The 22094-nt window shown below is 32.2% G+C and overlaps 1 protein-coding gene across 8 annotated transcripts in view; it reads right to left on the bottom strand.

The window, feature by feature from the left end:
• LOC117177056 (AF4/FMR2 family member 4-like) overlaps positions 1–22094 on the bottom strand; it is a 376982-nt gene that overhangs the window by 143466 nt on the left and 211422 nt on the right. For all 8 annotated transcript variants that reach the window (XM_033367529.1, XM_033367526.1, XM_033367525.1 and 5 more), the window contains one exon: positions 1856–2021. In XM_033367529.1, coding sequence (XP_033223420.1) covers positions 1856–2021 — 166 coding nt within the window. The remainder of the gene's footprint in view (positions 1–1855; positions 2022–22094) is intronic.

The following is a 22094-nucleotide window of genomic DNA, read 5'->3' on the forward strand; positions in this document are numbered from 1 at the left end:
CTGAAAAATCTCTATCCCATCCACACACTACTCCTTTCCCCTGCCGAGTGAGTCACGCCTACCCCGAAAGGGAAATGGCTTAATGGTGTAATAATAACCTATGTGAAAAAAGAATAGTTTAATACACATAAATATCATTAGTGAAATTATTTACTGAGAAAAATTAGTGGAGGAATTTTACTAATCCATATTTATAAAACGAATTTTATTTACTTGTGGTAAATAAATATGCAAACATAATTCTCTGTTTACAGTCTTGCACTAACTGAATTAATAATAATCAAATGTATTAGGGTACGTCTATTAATTATGTAAGGATTATTATTTAAATTGTAGACCCCCTGCAACCCCTAATTTAAGGATTCGGAAGATTTTATATTTGTTACGAGATCTCCAAAGATTTGTAAGATTTCCAACGATTTAAAAGAACTAAAAAATATTTCAAAGGACTGCGAAGTATTTAAAAGAATTCTAAACATTTTATGGAATTTTACGATATTTCCACATGTTCTAAGAGATTTTATGAAATTTAAAAAGAGTTGAAGGAACTTTCAAGGATTTTTATAGATTTTGAAGAATTAAGAACGGTTTTCGCGGATTGCAATGGATTTCAAGGGATTTCAGGAAATTTCGAAATATTTCAACAGAATTTACGGGAATACAAAGGATTTCAAGAGATGCCTAAGTGTTTTCCCGGGATTTCAAAGGATTTAAAGATTCCAAAAGTATGCACGGAACAAACAGTTGACTTTCTTACAGAATTTTGAATACAAATCATGAAAACCAACCCGATGTGAAGGCACCATGAAGCCAAAAAATATCCTTGAAAACCAAAGCCGAAAATTGTCATTCTAACGATGTACGAAATTGATGTTTTTTATAAAACATTTCTTTGCGTCCACAATCTGAATTGTTCGACCATTAAGATGATTTCGTAAGATTTCAAAATATTTAATGGAATTTTAAAGTATTTCTGAATATTTACAAAGGATTTTAAGGAACTCGTAAGAGTTTAAATATTGTAGGGAATTTAATCGTTTTAAAAGGATTTCAAGAGATTATGCACAATATCTGTGCAATTCTAAGGCTACATCGACACTTTCTTAATGATTTTAAAATATTAAAATCTTCAGTTTGATATAGTTTTAATTTCCTAAAATTTCATAAATTTTAAAAAGTAATTCAAATTATAATTTTAATATGCCTATCATATACAGGAATTAAAAACTGAGTTAATAAAGGTTTTTCCGTTTTAGTCAGTTATTTTACTAAATTTTTAGTAAAACGACAAAATACTATGTTGAGCAAATGAATTTAGCCATAATAAAGGACATAATATAAAATAATCCGAAAGTTCAGTTTTATTGAAAAAAATGAAATTGGAAACTTTATTCTGAGTAGGGTTATGGATATTGTTATTCAAGTTTCGGAAAATTCTAACATTATACCATTTCAGCCGAATTAATTAAAATTTGATAATACTGAAAAGCATAAAGATAATTTTTATGTGCATAGTTGACAAAAATCTTAAAGTGTCTTTAAAGACATTTTAAAAGTTTTTTAAGAGACATTTCGATAATTTCAACATCAAGGCAAAGATTCATAGTTACTTCGGCCTGATATATTAATTTTGTTTATAAAACCAGTTACTCTGATTTTTGTATTAGTTCCTCCACTACAAAAAAATGATAAATTTCATTAAATGTTAATTTTTAATAGCATATTATATTCCTTATAATATGCTTTAAAAAATTCTATTTGTTTTATTGGAAGTTATCTTATTGGGGGATTACAATTTTTCGAATTTTTAAATCAACTAAAATTAACCATAACGATTCTATTTGTGGAAGCTTACCTTGACAGGAGCACGAAAAAGCGAGATCTGTGGATCGGCATGATGACCATGATTATGATGACCATGATGATGGTGGTGGCCATGCCGGGCGTCAGGAGCGTCCGCCTGGACCGACATCGCCGCGCGGGCTTGTCGGTCCCGTTCACGAAGCTTCTCCCGCTCTACGCTAAGAAAGAAAAAAACCATAAATCTCAAATCACAACCAACATAGACAAATTATTAGAACTTATAATAAAAATGTAAAAACCAAAGGAACAAAAAAATGATTTTCACACTCATTACATCTAACAAAATAAAAGTCTTTTAAGATACAATTATATTGTATAATTATTAATGAGATTATGCTGCAAAATCCTGTAATTATCTGAGCAAATCTGGAGCCTAGAGTTTGAGAGCCCCTGAACGTCGCTTACATTCAAATGGTAAGGGGCTTTTCCACCCAGTTAATTAATCAAAAAATTCCAAAATGCTACATTTGGTGACACTGATAGATTGCACGTTCATTAGTGTCACTGACACAATGAATGGAGCTGTATGCGGGCGACGCACAAATAATCAATAGTCTAACTTATTATCAATATCAATATTTAAAGGCCAAAATTCGAACCTTTTAACATTTTTAATATAGCATATTTTATAAATTGAACAAAACTATTTCAAATTTTGTACTTGTTATTCTCAGGGCTGCTACAGTCTAATTTACTTGAAATTAAGATAATTGAAATCCTTGTAAATCTGATGAAATGCCTTGAAAATGACTGAAGTCAGTAAAAAAAATCCCTTGATATATTTTAAAATACGGTCAAATATTTCAAATCCTTTAAAATTCCCGCAAATTATTGTTGTTTAATTAAAAAGTCTTTGGAATCTTTTAAAATTCCCTAAAATAATTCAAATCCTTTGAAATCCCTTACATCACGTTATAACTTTTTAAATTGCCTTGGAATCTTTTAAAATATTTTAAAATGTTTCAAATCCTTTGAAATACCATTAGGTTACTGAAATGAATTGAAAATTCCTTGGAGCCTTTAAAAATACCGTAAAATTGTTCAAATCCTTTAATACTCCTTCAATTTATTGAAATTTAATGAAAATGACTTGGAATCATTTAATATATCATAAGTTCTTTAAAATATTGAAATATTTGAAGTTCTAGAAAATCCCCTGGAATCTTTATAAATATCCTAAACCTTCATAGGTCCTACTAAATCGTCCCGTACCTTCGGAATGCTAGGAAATTCTTGAAAATCCCACAAATATTTTTTTAAGATGCTTAAAATCATTCGATTCTATAAAAATTACCACTCTCTTCAAAATGCCTTTGAATTCTTTTAAAATGCATTGAAACTTTTTAAGGCTCTTCATAGTTCCGAGCAATTTTTTAACCGAAGTGCCTCGTCGTTCTGAAATTCGGGACGACTACTAGACACAGTCTTTTTAAAAATATTATAAATTCTTTTAAAAATCCATTAAAATCTATTAAAAATGTATTGGATTTTTCTAAAATACCCTAAAACATTTCAAAAGAATTCAAGAAAATTCAGAAATAGGTAAAGACCTGAATTCACTAGTGATTATCCCATGGGTTAATTTATTAGAAGATACTAGACCTTTGCACTTTAAAAAGACACTATAGTAACTTTATCTTACAAATATGGCTAAAATTGTCAATTAAAGCGTTTCTTAGTCACAAATTATCTGACCTTTACCACTTTTTTTTAAATCCCTGACTTTCCCTGACCAGAGGACAACCTCCTATAAAAGGAAAGTCTCTACGAATATGAAGAAAACATTATAGAAAAAACGTCGTACAATGTCACTGTTTTATTATTATTAGATGATTAGACTGACTAACTAACGTTAGACTCTTAAATTCACTAATCAACTTGTTACCCTTGCAGAAAGTGACCGCCAATTTACAGAAATTGAATGGAAGTCCTCCACAGTCCGAATAACCCCAAAAGATGATCATGTCGCATGATTGGATCTTTCTCTACGGCTTCCACCCTCATTGTACAAAATCAGGTATAGGAATTAGGCACAGACAAGCATTGACCCGCGAATCAACGTTGTTGTCCGGTGCAATTAAGCGACGGAAAGATGAAAGACTGCATAATTAAGCAGCGGTACCTTTCGAACATAAACACACAAGTTCAATCGAACGAAACGTGCGCACACATGCATGTTCGGCAAAAAAAAGTCGTGTACTGCAGCTGGCAGTAGCACATGTTTATACCCGTCGCGTACGCAGTAAAGCCAGTAAAGCTCTGATTGCCCGAAGGACAATGTATGCCATTATGCCAAACCTGACTACGATGTATTTGCACCATCAAGCAGCTGCTGATAAAGAGCTTACTGTCTCTCGAATCCAATCTTCGATCGAACAAGAAGTACGAAAAAAATTAATATCCGCAAAACTAGAACTAAGTATCCATAATTTGGGAGTGATAACTCGTTCTTATAGTATAAGTTCCTTCTGAACCTTTAGTAACTCACAACAAAAATCTGGGGTTTCTATTAGAACCGACTTTTGATTCCAAGGATCTACAACCACACGGAGAAAAAATAAATGTAATATTTACTTATCAAGAATTGTAAAGGGTTTCTTGTAACCGTAACAGTATAAACTGCCCTCGTATTACATACTGAACGACATGTAAAATCCACTGAAGCGAGATTATAATAGTAGTGCAGTGGACATACCGAAAGATTGGTACATGCCACCGATCCGATCGGTTTACTTAACTCGCTCCTAAAGTCGCAACGCAACCTATCCGTGCAGAGCACCGAGTGAATTCACGACGCAATCGGCAATTAATGGATTACATCAACTAAAAAACATTCCTTTTTAACATTTCTGTGACAGTCGTCACATTACTCGATATTCCCACTTTGCAAGGAAGGGGTTCTATAAAAATAATACAATTTTGGATGGCACAATTTATTCACAGACCGCGTACACTTGAGAGTTTATTGGAGCAAGGCATGTTTTTGTTCCGTGACTGTTTCAGCTGACATATAGATATGATGTGAATTTTAGAACTTTTATTGTGTGCCGCGATAGCATGGTTGCTTATTCAGAAGGCGTTCCCGAGGTCACCACCCTCAGTTGCAAATACATTTCAAAATTATTTTACAGATCGCAACCCGTTTACTAGTGTAGTGGTTAAGACTGTTGACTTGCGTGCTTAGGTTTATGCGTTCGAATACCCCCATTGCGGGCGCTTATTTATTAATTATTTTTTAGCAATACTTTTTCACAATTTATAGGCCTGTCTTAACTGTAGTCTACGCCGATAACATCATTCAGATCTCTTTATATTATTCGTTAAAGTGACATGATAATTCGTAATTGCAGCATCCAGGAACTGTAAATAGCGACTGGTTCGATAAAATCTACTGATCCGCAGGTCAGCACCACTTGAGAATCGGTACTAGTAACAATCATTGATAGTCATACTTATTTGCCTATAATTGTAACGTTTACTGAACTGTCATGTTGTTTCATATACGTACTAGGAAGATCGGTAGATTTAACTTGGTTTTCAGTAAAATGTAAGGTTCTTTTTTCTGCGTGCAAAAGGAAGCTTTCTCTTGATGATCAGGAACTCAAAATGATAAATTGTTTCACATAAACACAAAGTAAATAGATACTTGTTTACAGAACTCGATTTCTGCCTCAACTAAAATTACAGAGACTAGTCATTCTTGAAAGGAAGATCATAACCGTCTACTACTGTACATGCACATTGCAATTCTAAAACTGAGCTTTCCAAGAAATTTCCTACATTTTTCAACGAACAATCATTTAATTTCGCTGAAAAAATTAACTATGCAAATCCAAAAGATCACTTTTTTAAGGTAAAAAATAACTAATTTCTGAGATTGTATTATTTTATTAAAAACGTAATTATTTTGTTAAAAATTCAACTTTTTCGATAAAAATTAATCTCTTTTTAGAAGAAATTAATTTTTGTTGTTAGAAATTCAAATATTTGGTTCATTATTAACCTTTTTTGGTTAAGCATTCCAAACGCACCGCCCAGTTATTTCACTTAACTAGCTTTGACTTAACTGGAAGTTGAGTATGGTTGAAACAATTCAACGGTTTCCTTCAAAATTTGTCTTTTTGGGTTAAGCATTTAACTATATTGTTACAAATATTCAACTATTTGGTTCAATATTAACTTTTTGTCGAAAATTTATATTTGAGTGTTGAAAATTCAATTGCTAAAAAATTGACCGTTTTGACTTGAAATTCAACAAATTTGATTGACTCTTTTTTTCTCTTTGAACGGAATCATCTTTCTTGGTTGAAAATTCAATTATATTCATACAAATGGTCAATTTTGCTTGAATTTAACGGTTATTAGTTTAAAATTAAAATCTTCTCTACATGAAATATCAACGAATACAGTTTTTTTTTAAAGAATTTTTTTTAATGAATATTGAACTACTACGTTAAAAGTTGGACAACTTTGTTAAAATTCATATTTTCATTGAAAATTCATCGTTTTCAGTTGAAAATTCATCTCTGGTTGAACATTTTACTATTTTGTTGAAAATATTTGTTGCTGTTGTTTAAAATGAATTGCTTTAACTGATAGTTTATTTATTTTAATTTTGGTTTTATTTTCTGTTAAAAATTTAACTATGATATTAAAACATTTCTTTTAGTTTAAAATTAGTTTTTAAACTGAACATTGAGTTATTCTACTTTTGGTTAAAAAAAGAACTAAGTGTAGAATATTAATGAATTTTGTTGGAAGTTCCACATTTTATAAAACATTCCTTGTTTTAGAAATATTATGTCGGCCATGACTAGCCTGCAATTTAAAACAACAAGTATTTGTGTGAAAAGTAGTTTTGGATCCGTAAAAGTGGATTAGGTTCATCTGAAGTTGATAATGAGAATGATATGCAGGGGTTATATCCTGGGGTTTACTGTGACAAGAATCAAAAGTACACGAACAAATCTATAGGTGCTTCAATACATAACAGAAGCTAACCAGGGATTCGTAGTTTATATTCATATTCATGCATAGTCAACACTCCGAGAATTGGTTTGATCCAACTCTCCACTCCTTTCCGAGCTAATCTTCTCAGTAAATTTACATAACCAGAAATTTACTTGAGATAAGCAGGATTTCTATATGATGAAGAAAAAAAATCAAGAAAAGCTACTCTCGTTCAAATGGAAATATTTTTGAAACGTAGTTAATGCAAGTGCACTCAGCGTTCAATGTTTAATATCAATATTAGCGGGTATTACATGTAGATTGTAGGGGATCATTGCCCGAGCAACAGCACTTATTACAGACGACAAAAGCCGCACACCTCCTTCATAAATTGTACTCGAACATACTCGCCAGATCTCGAATTACACGTGAGTCGAAACAACTACGATTTTCTGCACGAAGGCGAAACGGAATCAAAGTGTATATGAGCATTGTACGTCGAGCAATGGCGTCTTATCGACGAAACTTTTGTGAATCATCTGAAACAACATTCTTTGCCATTATCATAATCACGGCTACATGTACAGATTTTGCGAATCGTACAATTTAGAAGTATGCGACAATTTTCGGAATTCTTTCAGAAACCGCATCAAAGTACTAAAATTATTTATTTATCAATGTCGAAATTCGAATGACAAATGACAACTTTTTTATCTAAGAATTCTCCGTACGGCTATTCGCAGTACTCAAAAAGATGAACATTTTACCCTTCCAACTTTTTTGGATAAAAAAATAACAGTGTTATAGCATTTACAAAATTAAAAGGATCAACTTCCGATTAGGGTTACCCCCAAAATCCATTAAACTGCGTATACCTATGCTTGTTGATGCGCCGATTATGAATATGATAGTGAAAATTGCCGCAAATATGATTTTCAAGGTCAACCCCCCAAAAAACTGAGTATTAGAGCGGTTTTTTGCGTTTATTTCAATCAATACGCAAAATTTCGAAAAATGTTCCAATTAAAAGTTGTAGATCTTATCGAAATACACATTTTTTGTTTCATACATTTTTTCCTACGGATGATAGTTTCCGAGGAAATCAGTGATATAGAAGGGTCAATGAGCTTACAGGAGCGGTGGGTGTGATTTGGGTTAAGTGACACTCGGGGACGGATGTCAGATAAAACGGACCTCCGTGAAGATAGCACTACGAATACAAAAAATCGTATTTTTAGTATGCGAGGTGGAAAAGTGGTTCGAGATGTGACCAACCACTCTTCTGTGACCAGTCACTAGCGCGTGTTATTTAAAGGGCAAGCTGGAAAAATGGTTCGAGATGTGACCAATGACACTTCTGTGATCAGTCACTAGCACGTGTTTCTTTAAAGGGCACTTTAAAGGGTCACCAGGCACGACCTAACCTTATTTCATCAACGATGTACCTCGGAAACTATCACTTGTAGAAAAAAATGTTTGTAATGAAAAATATATATTTCGATGAGATCTACAACTTTTGTTTAAAACATTTTTTGAAATTTTGCAAATTGGCTGAGACAAACCCAAGAACCATGATTTTTATGGTTTTTTGTTGGTTTGACCTTGAAAAAAATTTTTTCCAAGAATTATCACTATCATATTCGCAATCAGCGCATCAAAATACATAGGTACACGCAGTTTGAAGGATTTTTGACCTGAACCCTAATCGGAAGGTCACCCAAAATTCCTTACTGTATATTCGAGAATTTGTAAGAACTAAGAAATAAGAAATTTAAAAATTTTATTTTTTCCCCAAAACAGAAAAAAAATTTTTCCTAATGTTTACACATCTTCAATGTAGAATTCGTGGAGAACACATGCTTCCATAATTTTTTCAACATTTTATATTTGAAATCCTATTGCAGAAAATTGATTTGGTTCAACAATTTATCTAATGATTGATCAACTACAAATTAGTTACAAAGTTAATGGGAAAACAATGGTATTACTATGACCTAATACGAAGAATTGCATCTTCAAATACTCTATTATTGTCTTTGGAATTTTTTCGAATTTTGAATAAAATCATTATAACTTCTAGAATCTAGATAATAGACTTCAAGGAGCACATTTGAAATAATCTACATAAAGTCACGCGACAAAGTCTTGTTTTATGGTCTGTATATTTTTACTATACCGGCTATCGAGACCGCTATAAAATGGGGAGCGACATTGTTTCTAAACTTTACGAGCTTCAGAACTCCTGAAAAGGTATGGCACGCGAGCAAAAAACATTGCAAGAAACTTTCTCTGTCAACACGTTTGTAGGGCACATTATATAAAATTCAATTTTTCAGACATATAAGGATAATTATTCATACGGTCTATCAAATGGCTATGGGGTAATTCACAAAATACGTGACACGTTTAGGGGGAGGGAGGGTCTGCCGAAGTATCATTCTCCATGTTAAAGCCAATAGAAAAAGTATGGCGCAGGGGGGAGTGGGTCAGGAGTTCCTGAAAAATGTATCACGTATTTTGTGAATTGCCATTATGACCATTTTTATCAATTTTAAATTTGATCACATTTTTCACAATCAACAACTTTTTTTCAGTTTGACACTTTTTAAGTTAACTAGTCAACAAACACGAGCACTTAAAATGCCTTGAAATCTTCTATAAGCTCATGAAATCTTATATATTGTTCTGAAACTAATAAATACTTGAAAAAAATTTCAAATACTTTATAAAACTTTAAAAAAGTGTTTAATCTGTCATAATAAAATGAAACATGTTTACAACACGAAAAAGCCTACAATTTTTTAAATCTTTAATACGTTTTTAAAATTAGTTAAATGTTTACTATTGAAATATTACTAGAAATCCTTAGAGTGCCATTGAAATCTGAAAATATTTTGCAATCACTGGAAGGCCTCTGAGATTCTTTAACATTGTTAGAAATTAGTTGAAATCTTGTGAGTTCCTCGAAATCATTATAAAAAATATTTCGACCATCCTTAAAATAGGTAATAATATTTTGGAGTCTAGAAATCTTTTGATATAAAAAAAATTAATTTATATCCATACAAAAATGCAGAGAAGTCCGTTATATGGATTTACATGAACTCTCTTCAAATGTTTTAAAAATATTTCACAAGCCTTTTGGAAGTATTGTGAAAACTCTTAAAATACTTCGATGATCCACAAACTCTTTATGAATATTTTTCAATTTCTAAATGTTTTAAAATCCATTGAAACTCTTAAAACTTTTTTGATATGCCCTGAAATAGTTTTAACTCATTGAAAACACACCAAATCTTTTAAAATCTCTAAAAATCCCTTGAGATCTTGAAAAGTGGATTAAAATTCATAGATAATCTTTGAGTCTTTAACACTGTTTAGAATTCTTTACATACTTCATAGTTTGTAGAAATATTTTAAAATCGCGTGAGAAACGTTGAAATATTTTTAAACATTTCAAAATATTGTAAAATCTTCAAAATCTCAATCTTTGGTGTACAATGAAAATTCGAATGATCAAACCATCGGTATTTAAGAATTAGCACCAATTAATAATTTTTTTTATTGAATAAAATTAAGTTTTATCCTCTTATCCAACTAGATTATGGAAGATTTGTATTTGCAAGGAAAATAAAATATTTCGCAACCATAATTATCGCAAATTAAATAAACAATAGTTGAATATAAATTGAAAGTTAGCAGCAGACTACATTTTGAACTTCAAGTATAATAAATGGAGCAATCTCAAGTCATTCAAAAGCCAACTATACGCTTTCAATAACAATGAGTATGAGATTTTTGAAACATTTCGTTACACCACATTTTTTAGATAATAGATTTGTTTTGTTTAAAAATAGAGCTGAGCATAACAATTTTTCGAAGTAAAAAATAGTATCCGACCTTCAAATATGATAATGTTTCAGATTAGTCACTTTTAACTACTTGGTGAAGAACGAAGTTAACCATCAATTTGAGTAACAATTAGTTCAATTGAATTCATTGTTAGTCAAATTAGTTAATTCAGATTTGAGGGATTAATAAGATTCTACTGATTCTGATTAAGTAAGCATGCGACAACAAAATTATGAATGGAATTACTGGCATTAAATAAGCTTTGACAGAAATTTTAAAAGGACTGTTTTAGTAGCAGGTGGTGGTGTTTGTTTTCGTGCACATAGTGAATGAGAAACTGCTTAACGGTTCGTCGTCCAAAGCCGATCGAAGTGCACCGAGGCGAATTCGCGTATTAACTGCATCTCGATATATCGATATATAGTATCGATGCGTATGCGTCAATTCATCTGCGCAATTAATTCAACTGCAACGCCACGCGTAATGGATGGAGCACGCTAGTTGCTCCGTTTACAGTCATAACATATTCTCTATGCGTTAAGCTCAATCCGCCGCCAACGCGGCACCAATGTTGCTGCGCTGCTCCCAGTATTTAGGTAAAACACCCCAACCCGATATAAAGCTTTCGGACAGAGTGCATTTCGCTAGATTAGTCGGCTTTTGTCTCTTCGACCACGGTTTAGTTAAAACATAGTCTGTTTTATGGAAACAGAGAATCCACTACTGTTAAATTTGTTTTTGTAATTTTACAATAAATGTATTGGAAGTTTATTACCAAACCGTAATATAATTTTACATAAGGCTTAATCATACATAAATGAAGAATTAGTTATGACGAACATTTCGTACATGAAAATTTCGTTTTAGGTTAGTTATGCAATATATGCGATTTTATCATTTAAGCTATACTTGAGTACTAAATCATAAAATGTTTAGAATATATTTAAAGTATATTTACAATATGACGTTTGTAATTTTACACTACCATTTGTATAATGTATGCATCAGGGTTGCAACAAACTAATGCACTTGAGACAGTGGAAAAAGTGACTAATGCAAGCTAAAATGAGACTAGATGTGACTATAAAATCGACTACTGTTCTCACAAAAAGATGCCCTTATGCCAATAGGAACAAAATAAAATAATAGCGGAAACAATTCTTTTGAATAAAATTAATGTTCGTACCATTTTAAATTCAACATGAAATGCTTTAAATTGCTAACATTTCAAGAAAAAATATTGCAGTTGACTTTTAATCCCGAAAACATCAATTTTCAACAAAAAAGTTTATTTTCAACCAAAAAAGATTGATTATCAATTGAACAGCTAAGTTTTCGAAAAGAAAACCAAAATTCTAATTCTAAAAAAACAGAAAAAGGTGGGAAAAGGTGAAAAGGTTTGATACTGAATGGCATTTTCATACCATTGATTACCATAGATTTTCATACATATATAATATATATTATACAGATTTATAGATTAGAATATGATGGATTAAAGTGACTGTTCTGACTTTTGTTTTAAAAATTGACTTTAAAAATGTGACTAAAAATGACTCAAGTGATTTTAAGTATGCAAAACATTATAAAAAAGCATAAAAAATGGAAAAACTGCGTAAATTAAGGGGTAACACCACTCTAGGCCTATATATGATGCAAGTATCGCAGATTAGAGATAAGAAAAATTTCCAGGACAAAATTTGATTTAAAAAAAACCTACGCACATACTTCTACAGCCAATAGTATGTAGATTATAAATTTTTTTGCTTTTACGTTCGAGGTCTTATACTTTGCGAGAACCCCGTCTTTCTGTTAAAGGTCTTTTAAAAAAGACGATATTCCAGACGGGCTCTGTTGTCGCCATTTTGTACCAAAATTTAAAAAAATGTACATCCTTTAATATGTGTTAAACAAACCCTCTAAAATCGAATCCTATTACTTTTTTCATACTCCCAAAATAAATCGTCAAAGTTAGGTTTTTTTTCTACCGCTTAGAGTGGTGATTTTCTCGCATTTTACTCACATTTCTTAATTATGCACAATAATGAATATTTTTAATGGAAAAATAGGCTATTTAATGTCGCTTTAAGGTTTCTTGCAATTTCCTGAAGTTATAGAACAAAATATTTATTATTTATGGGACAAATATGACAAATATAACTATAACATGCACTTAATTAAGAGGTGAAAAGCTGAATGTAGAGGATGAAGAGTATGCAGAGAATTTTTCGTATTTTCGTACAAAAACCGCAATAACTAATCAATTACGATGCAACACGCGGCGGGCCGATATTGCCCAGTGGGTAATTAATTCTCGTTAATCGCGGCCCATTTGAAATGGTAATGAGAGAGGGATGATTTAAGCGGTTCGCCCAATGCGAATGGAGAATTGCACTGAAACAAGGGGATCAGATAGTCTTAAATTTCAAACGCAACTTTCCTTTTTTAACTTCAAAACTAGCCAAATATTTAATAATAAAATATAAAACGATATGATATTTTACTTTTTGACTAGAAAGTGAGGTTCTGCAAAAGGTTTCAAACTATTTACTTCACACTTTTAATTGTATACCGAAATATAAAAAAATATATACAGTAAAACGCTTCGATTGCCCTGTTTTTGAGGCTATTGGTGATGGAAAACAAACCCATGAGACTGCCGCTTCGGACGTAATCCCTATTGTTTGCTCACGTCTGAGTGACCACCGCACACCTCCCGCAGCGCATTTTACCTACCTTTTTCCTACCTGTAGCGCGGCGTCAATTCCCGTAATGACTATCTTAAGTATCTCTATTTCAAGGTTTCACTGTATTTGGATTTAAAAAAATATTTTTTCCATCAGAACATTTCGGTCGAATGAACTTTCTAAATTTACAGCAATGCAATTTTCATGAAATTTTAATCGTTCTTTACTGAATCTACAGTAAAAAGTCCACCGGAATGTTTTACTACCCGTCAATGAAATTCCAGTAGTCTTTTCTTTGCTCAAAAATCAATAAATAAATACTATAATTTCAATGGCTATTCATTCACTCATTGAAATTCCACTAAATCAAATTAAAAGAGTAGAAAGTTGAAGTAAAACGATAAATAAGAGACAATGTCGAGAGCGGATGCAAATAATCTCAACATAAAACACAAGTTTTATCACTTGTTAGCTTTTTCTTGGTGTGGGGTCTATTATTACTTAATATTGGAAACATGACAACAATGGTGCTATATACAGTATTGAATTAAATCACACTTAAATATTCATTATGTGGGTGTTTAACCTTTTAAGCATTGGCGTTTACTCTTGATTATATTAATTTTGATCATATTATATTAATTTAGGTTCATAATTAAAATGTCTAAAATCCCATGCAATGAAGCTGTTTCTTTATTGTGTGTTCAAGATTGGCCCAAATCAGATGCAGCACGAGCTACACACGTGGAGTTGCAACAAATAAGCTCCGCTTATGTTTATTTGCATTGCACATATCCGACTGTTTAGCATTTACGTTTTGAAACAAAACGTGCTTTTTTTAAAAATAAAAGAACACATGCGTACAGATTTTTATCAAATACATTGGCAGTCATCATAATTCTAATACTGTAACATTTTCAGACATCGCGATTCAAAATGCGCTCAAAATAGGGATTAGATTAGGGTGTACTTTCATGAAAATAGGAGAATTAATTCCTTTATATAAAATTAATTTAATTAACAAAACGCTTCAATTCCTAGGATTTCAAATTAAAAAAATAGAATTTTTCAACATAAAAGACTTCAGTTTTATAGCTGAAAAGTCTAATGCTGTAGAAAAAAAGTGATTTCAAATTTCCAACAAAATATTAGAAAGTTAAACCAAAGCCGATTATTTTGAAGCAGATTAGTATTTGAAACAAATTGTTAAAATTTCGATAAAAAAATATTGATTTTCAACTATTTGAATTTTCAACAAATTAATTACATTTTTAACCAAATAATAGAACTTATATAAATATAATAATAGACTTATCAATTAAAAAGGAAGAACTTTTAACCAAAAATAAATGGATTTAATGCATTTAAACGAAAAAATAGGAAAGTTTCCTGTAAGCAGAGGGAAAGAGAGGGGAGTAGCGGAAGGAGTATTCAACTGTTCATGTTGCATTTTTAATATAGAATCTTTTATAAATCAAAAATAGAAACAATTTTCATTTGAATTTATAAAATTTTAATTTATTATTCTTCAAAGTTACTTAAAGTACTTTTTACGCAACAACCTGACTTGCCATTTTTTGCATAATTCCTGACTTTTTCCTGAATTCCACGTTTTTCCCAGCCTGCGTCCATTCTTTTTCAAATTTAATCAATTAATACACGACAAAAGTTCATGGAAAATAATATTTCTCTGTCATAACAGAAATTTCACGTGCGCTTAATAAAATTTCAGTGAAAACATAACAATGCACTTCGTCGTCGGAATCAATACTACGAGAGATCCCCAACCCGTTATCAATAAATCGCTCTTTATATTTCCGTAATTAAACGTACACGTGCGTCGATTAATTGTATCGTATCAAAGTTGTACGTCATTAGGATGGCGACAGGGTGAGAGGTAAAGGGGTGGAATGATCCGAAGCAAAAAGGAGAATAAGGGTGGGCGGGATTCAGAACCGGGAAACAACTCAGAATTACTGCTGTTACAGGGTGAGGTACGAGGGGAACAAAAGAATGAGAGAACGCGAACGAATGAGTTGTCGCATTTATTTTAAGCCCACGAAGGCTAAACGAAGGATTGCGCAGTGACTGCAAATTCACGCCGATACGCGATGCTTCTATTATCTGCCCCTTTATCTCTCTATTTCATTACATTTTCCAAATGCACACTCCTATTAAACTCGATCACATAAAACTTTAGAACAAAGCTTATTATTATTATTTGCAATTAAAGTACATTTGGAACAGTGATATCCGTTTGATACCACGGGTAATTGTAGTTTCTTAAATATAGTAATCCAGGGTGGCCACAAAAATTCATTTTCAATCAAATAGTTAAATTTTCAACAAGAAAAATGAATTCTTAGCCAAATAGTTGTATTTTTAATCGAATAGTAAATTTTAAGTCCAACTAGACCAATTTTTAGAATATATTTTAATTTTTCAACAAAAATTTAATTCTCAGTCAAAAAAGGTGAATTTTTATCCGGAAAGCCTCATTTTCAAAAAAAAAAAAAAAAAAACAGTCATAGTAACAAAGTAGCACATAGTAAAATTTTCAAAAAATTTTAACTTTTATAAATGGAATGAAATACTGCAATTTTTAAGTAACTTTTATTTTATTGCATTTCACAGTTATTTAAAGTGATTCTTACAGAAATGTCCGGACTTTTGCAATTGATTTCGTGGTTTTCAGTGACCTGCAGCTACTCTGGTAATCTCGATATGTAAACGGTTAAAAAATCGATTGGAACTAGTCCTTTGACTTTTAAAATATTTACAACACGTGTTTGAAATAGTATGAAACTTAGCACACGTACATTGCAATGTTCAATTCTGTTTACATTTGAGAGATGTAAACTGTTCAAGAAGCGACATAATCTTTGTATAAGCACTTCAAATCGCACTTTGTTAAAACAGCAGCAGCTCTAAATCAATGATACGCTTCTCGGCTGTCGAGCATAATACGCAAATTTATCTTTTCATGTTATTTCAGATCAGAAATTTCTTGCGGTTTCAAGTACAGTCAAACCTGGATTTAATATCAATTTTGGGACTGAGCCTGACATTAAATCCAGAGTCTCGGAACTATTTTGTTTCTTTCCTGTTTCTCTCTATTTTGTGACGCTTGAGTGAGCACCGCACATCCTCCCGCAGATCGGCTGACCAATCCCCACCACGCGGCGTCAATTCTCAGAAACATTGAATGGAGGAACACGGAATCCAAGTTTGACTGTATTTCCTACAATTTCAAGTATCTCCTATCCTCGTCAATTTATGGGATTAACTTGAAGAAAATGAAGAAACTTCCACTACGAATTATATCATCAACAGCGTTCGTACTGTTTATTTGCAAATTTCGAACGCACTCGAGTTATCTCTAAGCGCCTGATAAATCATACACCTTCAGACCTACCATTATCGATTTATCAGAACCCCTTCCTCGGGACTTTGATGGTAAAATGATGCGATTGAGGCAGTTATTTGCTTTGGTCAGTAGACACGTGATTGCCCGAGGGCACAAGAAACGGGCAAAGAAAGCGGTCAGTGGTTAGAACTGCATGAACATTTCAAAATACGCCGGATGACGAAGAACGAGCGAGTTCCCTTCTATATTGCCGAAGAGAAAATAATAACAGCGTAATAAGAATCTTTGATTCTTCAGTTTTTCTTATGCTTATCACTTCTTATAATGCTAATTGCTATGCTAAGATCAATTACAGTTCACGCTAAGTTTTACTTCCCAATATACCCAAAATTGTGCGTATTTTACATCAAGTACTTATATATTTAACAAACAGGATAAGCTATTTATTAAGTCATCGGTAAGTCACTTCAATCTTTCCTTTTTTATATGATTTACGACATTTATCTGCAACAATTTAGTGAAAAATGTACTACGTTGCATTGGAAATTTTTCTTTAATCGTGAATAATAGTTAGGTTCTTATTCACCTCCCAATCTCCATTTTATCATTTCTATTGAATTTTGTAATCCTAGTGGAGAAAAGTAGGTATCACAGGTTACTTGAGATCTGGCGAGCTCGACTGCCTTGACACTGACATACTGACATCGTTTGCCGGTTGGTCAGGAGTAAAAATGACGAAGCATTGTAGACTTCTTAAGATTTCTATAATTTGATCTGTCAAAAATGTGTTAATGGATTCTTCACAGTACATTCATACACAAAAAATACTCTCCGAATTCATTTAAGCTTGAAAACAACTAAAGTAGCCTTGACATCTGTACGGGTTTTCCTGATCATGTTTTTTATGCGAATATATTTTATTCAGTACTGTATTTGGTACAGATGAGTTTTGGTCAATTTACATTCATGTCGCAAATTTTTGGGAAATATTGGTGATTTTCATTTTCGTATGTAAATCTTGGGAGGTTCCTTGGGTTCTACTTTAATCTGCCATGTGACGAATATCCTCATGCAACCAGGAAATTCAAACAATAGTCAGAGATGTTGAGACGTAGAATGTATGTTATCTGAAACCAGAGCAGATATCCTACGAGTCTACAGGCTACAACAATGCTTATTTAAATCTGAGTGTTTTTGACAACAAAAGGGTACCGCGGTTGAATTCTTTTCTGAAGTAAATAATTAAATTTTTTGATTAAGAGGTGGAAAACGGTTTTCAACTTGTCAAGAATTTTCATACTTCAGTTCATTCTTTTTCCAAAGCAAATAAAATTGATCACTCATGTCGAAATACTTTCACATGGGAAAAAAAACCCAGAAAGCAAATTGTGCGTAAACAATTATCAGCAAGGTCTATCCGAGGCGGGGAGGTATATAGGAGACAACCTTCCACTTTGTAGTGATATTGTCGTAGCAAAGAGGAGCACAAAGTCTCTTTGTGCGAAACTAGAGCGTCATTGAACTCCTCCGAGCATCGAACTGTGCTCGAAAATACAGAAAATGTCATTTTATCTAAAGTTAGACATCGTATCTAATTCTGATCTACTTAAATTCTGTCTCCATTCTTACTTTTATTCACTACATATTTTTACCCATATTCGCATACTTGTTAACCAAGACTCCATAGCTAAAATGATCTTAACAGAAGAGAAATTGGATGAGTTTTGACGAAAATAGGGAAATCATAGGGAAATAATTTCTTTTGAAGAAAATTAATGTATGTATCGTATTGAATTAAATATAAAACGCTGTAAACTCCTCAGTCTTTAAGACAAAAAATATTAATTTTCTACCAGGAAATAGTTAACTTTTAAACCCAAAAATATATATTTTCATCCAAAAAGTTAATTTTCAAACAAGAAAGATTTTATTATTATATATTTAGTTATATTTACAACGAAATAGTTAAATTCTTAATCAAGCAATTGAATTTTCAAGGCCGAAAGACAGATTTTTTAGAAGACAGTTTCATTTTCAGAGAAAAAGTTGAATTTTCACCAAACAAGACGAATGTTCATCAAATGTTTTTGTTGAATTTTTGACAAAACAAGATAAATTTTTAACAATTAGTTGAACTTTCAAGTTAAAGAGACGAATTTTTAGAAGAAAGTTGAATTTTCAACAAAATGTTTACTTGTAACCAGCAAATGTGAGATTTCTACCAAAAATTGAATTTTTTAATCAAAATGATAAATTTTCTACACAAAAAGACGAATTTTCAATGAAACAGTTCAATTTCCGATTCAAAAAGATGATTTTTTTAAACAAAATAGTTCCATTTTCGACCAAATAGTAGAACTTTTAACGAAAATTTCAGTAAACAAAAGTAACGGAAATGTACATTTGGACTGCTCCACAGGTTATGGAATCAAGTTCGTATAAAGAATCAGGTATACCGTTCTGCTGCACATAATAAAATATTAACCAATTCTACACAATAGTACATAATTTATACAATTCCCTGCAATTTTATTACGTGCTGCCAAACGGCCTGCTTTTGTTTATTTCATTGCCAAAAGTCAAAATGTCAAAATCGATTAAAAAGGCTTGATTCCATTTACGGAACTGCAAACGTGATTATTTCCTCAAATCTATGTTCTTAAATCGGGACGCCAAGAGAAATGATACGAAATAAAATGAAGTCCCTTCGGTTTTACAACGTCGCGAAAGAAGTACATACGTGCGAAGAAGGCACGAGCACGAGAAGAGCGTCAAGCCTGTTTACGCGATCGTTGGGGATAGTAGGCGGCCATTTTTAAAAGGAAACCGAGCTGTCCACATAGTAGCCGAAGCAGTCGAGCACTGTCACTTATGTAATCGCCTGCCAAGTATCCAGAAAGAGACGAGGAAAGATCGAAAGGAGAAAGATGACGAAACGAGTGAGGGAGAGTGAAGCGGAAAGAGAAAGAGGAGGAAATAGAGAGACCGATGGAGAGGAATGAATCCGTGATACCAGATGAAATGACAAGACAGAGAGAAAATGCAATAAACCTTGGAGCCAAGCTGTGTCTTTCTCTTTCCCTCTTTGAACATGTGTGCACACTGCCGCAATTTCCCGGCGCGGCCGATTGACCCCGATGACGCGTGACGTCACTGGAGAACCACCGAGCCTAAAAGACTCGAGAAAACAGAAAGGTGAACTATGGCGAACCTGTTTCTATTCGTGTTTATTAAACGTATGTGAAAAACTGATACTCATTCCATACGTATGTTAATATGATGGCATTATAAAACATTGTCAGAACAATAACTCTATATACAACAAAGATTTATCAGACAATCTACCGCTTGATCCATTTCTAAAACATTAGCTTAGGACAATAAGAAAGGCACTCTTGAGTAACTTTTGCTTAAAAAGAGAACTTTCAATAATAAAAAGAAGAAATTTTTACAATCGCAGTTATTTTACCACCAATTACTTGAGTGCAAGGGAATAAAATTAATTATACTTATAGTGACTTAACTTTTGACGGATTCATGGGGTTACCAAATTAATTATTGAAATTAAATTAATCAAATCTTATTTATCGAGATATACAGAGATTATTTGGCCGGATCTAATGGTCCAAGAGGGCCCTAAACTTGATAGATAGTGAAAGAATGGAAGGTAAGTATATAAGACGGGAATGGGAGACATCATGTGACAAGTAAATAGGGCATGGAGACATCCCAAATATCCCATTTATTGCAGCATTCACCTTTTTTGAGCCTTTTTTATACCAATTACCTTCCACGTCCGACAATATCTATACTCTATTGCTATTCTATAGTATAGTAATAACTTTATCCGTCCATTTACGACCCAAGTTCTTATAACTTAATTGCTGTATTGTCCTTATTGTAAAATGAAGCTTTGTTTACAAAAATATATTTCGGATTAACATTTATCACCCTCTATAATTTTAGATGAAATAATCCCAAGTTATTTATGAGTTTAAAAAAGACTTTAACAATGCGTAATTGAAGGGTGAGCAGTAAGGTCTGTTATGCAACCTAAGAAAGGGCCATCAATTTGTGATAAAATCCTCTAATTAAAGTCGCAAAAGTTTTCTGTGGAATATATCATTCATAGAAAATTCAAGATATTAATTGAAACATGTAAAACAGAATCTTAAAATACAATGAAAAGGAAAATTGATCCTTCTCCTTACTTCTCTGAAAGGTAACACGTATTTTTATGCAGATCATTAAACAAAAATGGACATAATGTTGTAGCCTTTAATGCAGTATAAGAAAATAACATAAAATAACGCGAAAATTAATTTAAAACATGAAAGAACAATTCAAAAAATATATTAATAGATATTCTATTTTAAATACGAGATCTGGAATCTAGATTGCCAGAGAAAAAGCAAAGTGTAATCTTTAGCCTGACTTAAGAGTAATCTGTACGTAGAACAGCACTGACCTTTACATGGTAAGATTTACCTACTACACTGGGTATGCTTTTGATGTCAACTTTATCCTATCTTCTTTTGTTTCAATGCGAACAAATTCAATTTCATTCCTAACCAAAGTTGACCTCTACTTTTTCTGTGTTGATTCTGTTAATAACTGTCTCGAAAGCATTTAGCGGAATAACTTTATTGATTCATTAATAAACTTTGCTATTTGTTTATAATTGACAGTTCATTGTATCATAGTTGCTAACTATTTTTAGCTCAGAACAAACGCAGACAAATATATATTTCAATTTTAGAACGAGCAAGATTTTACGATATCAGAGAAGACACATTTTTAATGCGGCTTCCGATATTTACGTTAAAATTTAAAAATAACAGGAAGTAATTGGAAGGAGGAAAGGGTCTCACTACGTTATCATGGGTCTCACCACGTTATCATCAATCTCTGGGGGGGGGGGGGGGGGGGGGGTGAAAGGATATTACCAAATTTGATCAATTTACCACATTAATATCTTCTAGATTTATATATTAAATTGCTCAATACTTATGTTACCATGATAACACACGTATTTTCCAATAAGTTATATCACTGACTTCAGCGTTCATTTTTATCAAGATTGAAATTTCATTACACCATAAATCTCGGGCTATTGTTTTAAAACGCAGCATAATAATCAGCTTATTCAAGTTGATAAGAAAATTTTCATTGTTTGAAATAGTTAGAAGTTGAGCTAGAATATAAACAAAATGACTAAATTGATAGTCTAGATTTATTAACATATTAGTATTACTAAGATATATAATTTCGTTGCCTAATAATGAATACCTCAACCGTAAATCGATTATCAGCTTCAGTTACACGACTGTAAACATTTATGATTATATTTGAAAATCAAAAACAAACTTGCATAG

Source organism: Belonocnema kinseyi, chromosome 7 (assembly GCF_010883055.1).
Source record: "Belonocnema kinseyi isolate 2016_QV_RU_SX_M_011 chromosome 7, B_treatae_v1, whole genome shotgun sequence".
NCBI classification, from domain to species: Eukaryota; Metazoa; Arthropoda; class Insecta; order Hymenoptera; family Cynipidae; genus Belonocnema; species Belonocnema kinseyi.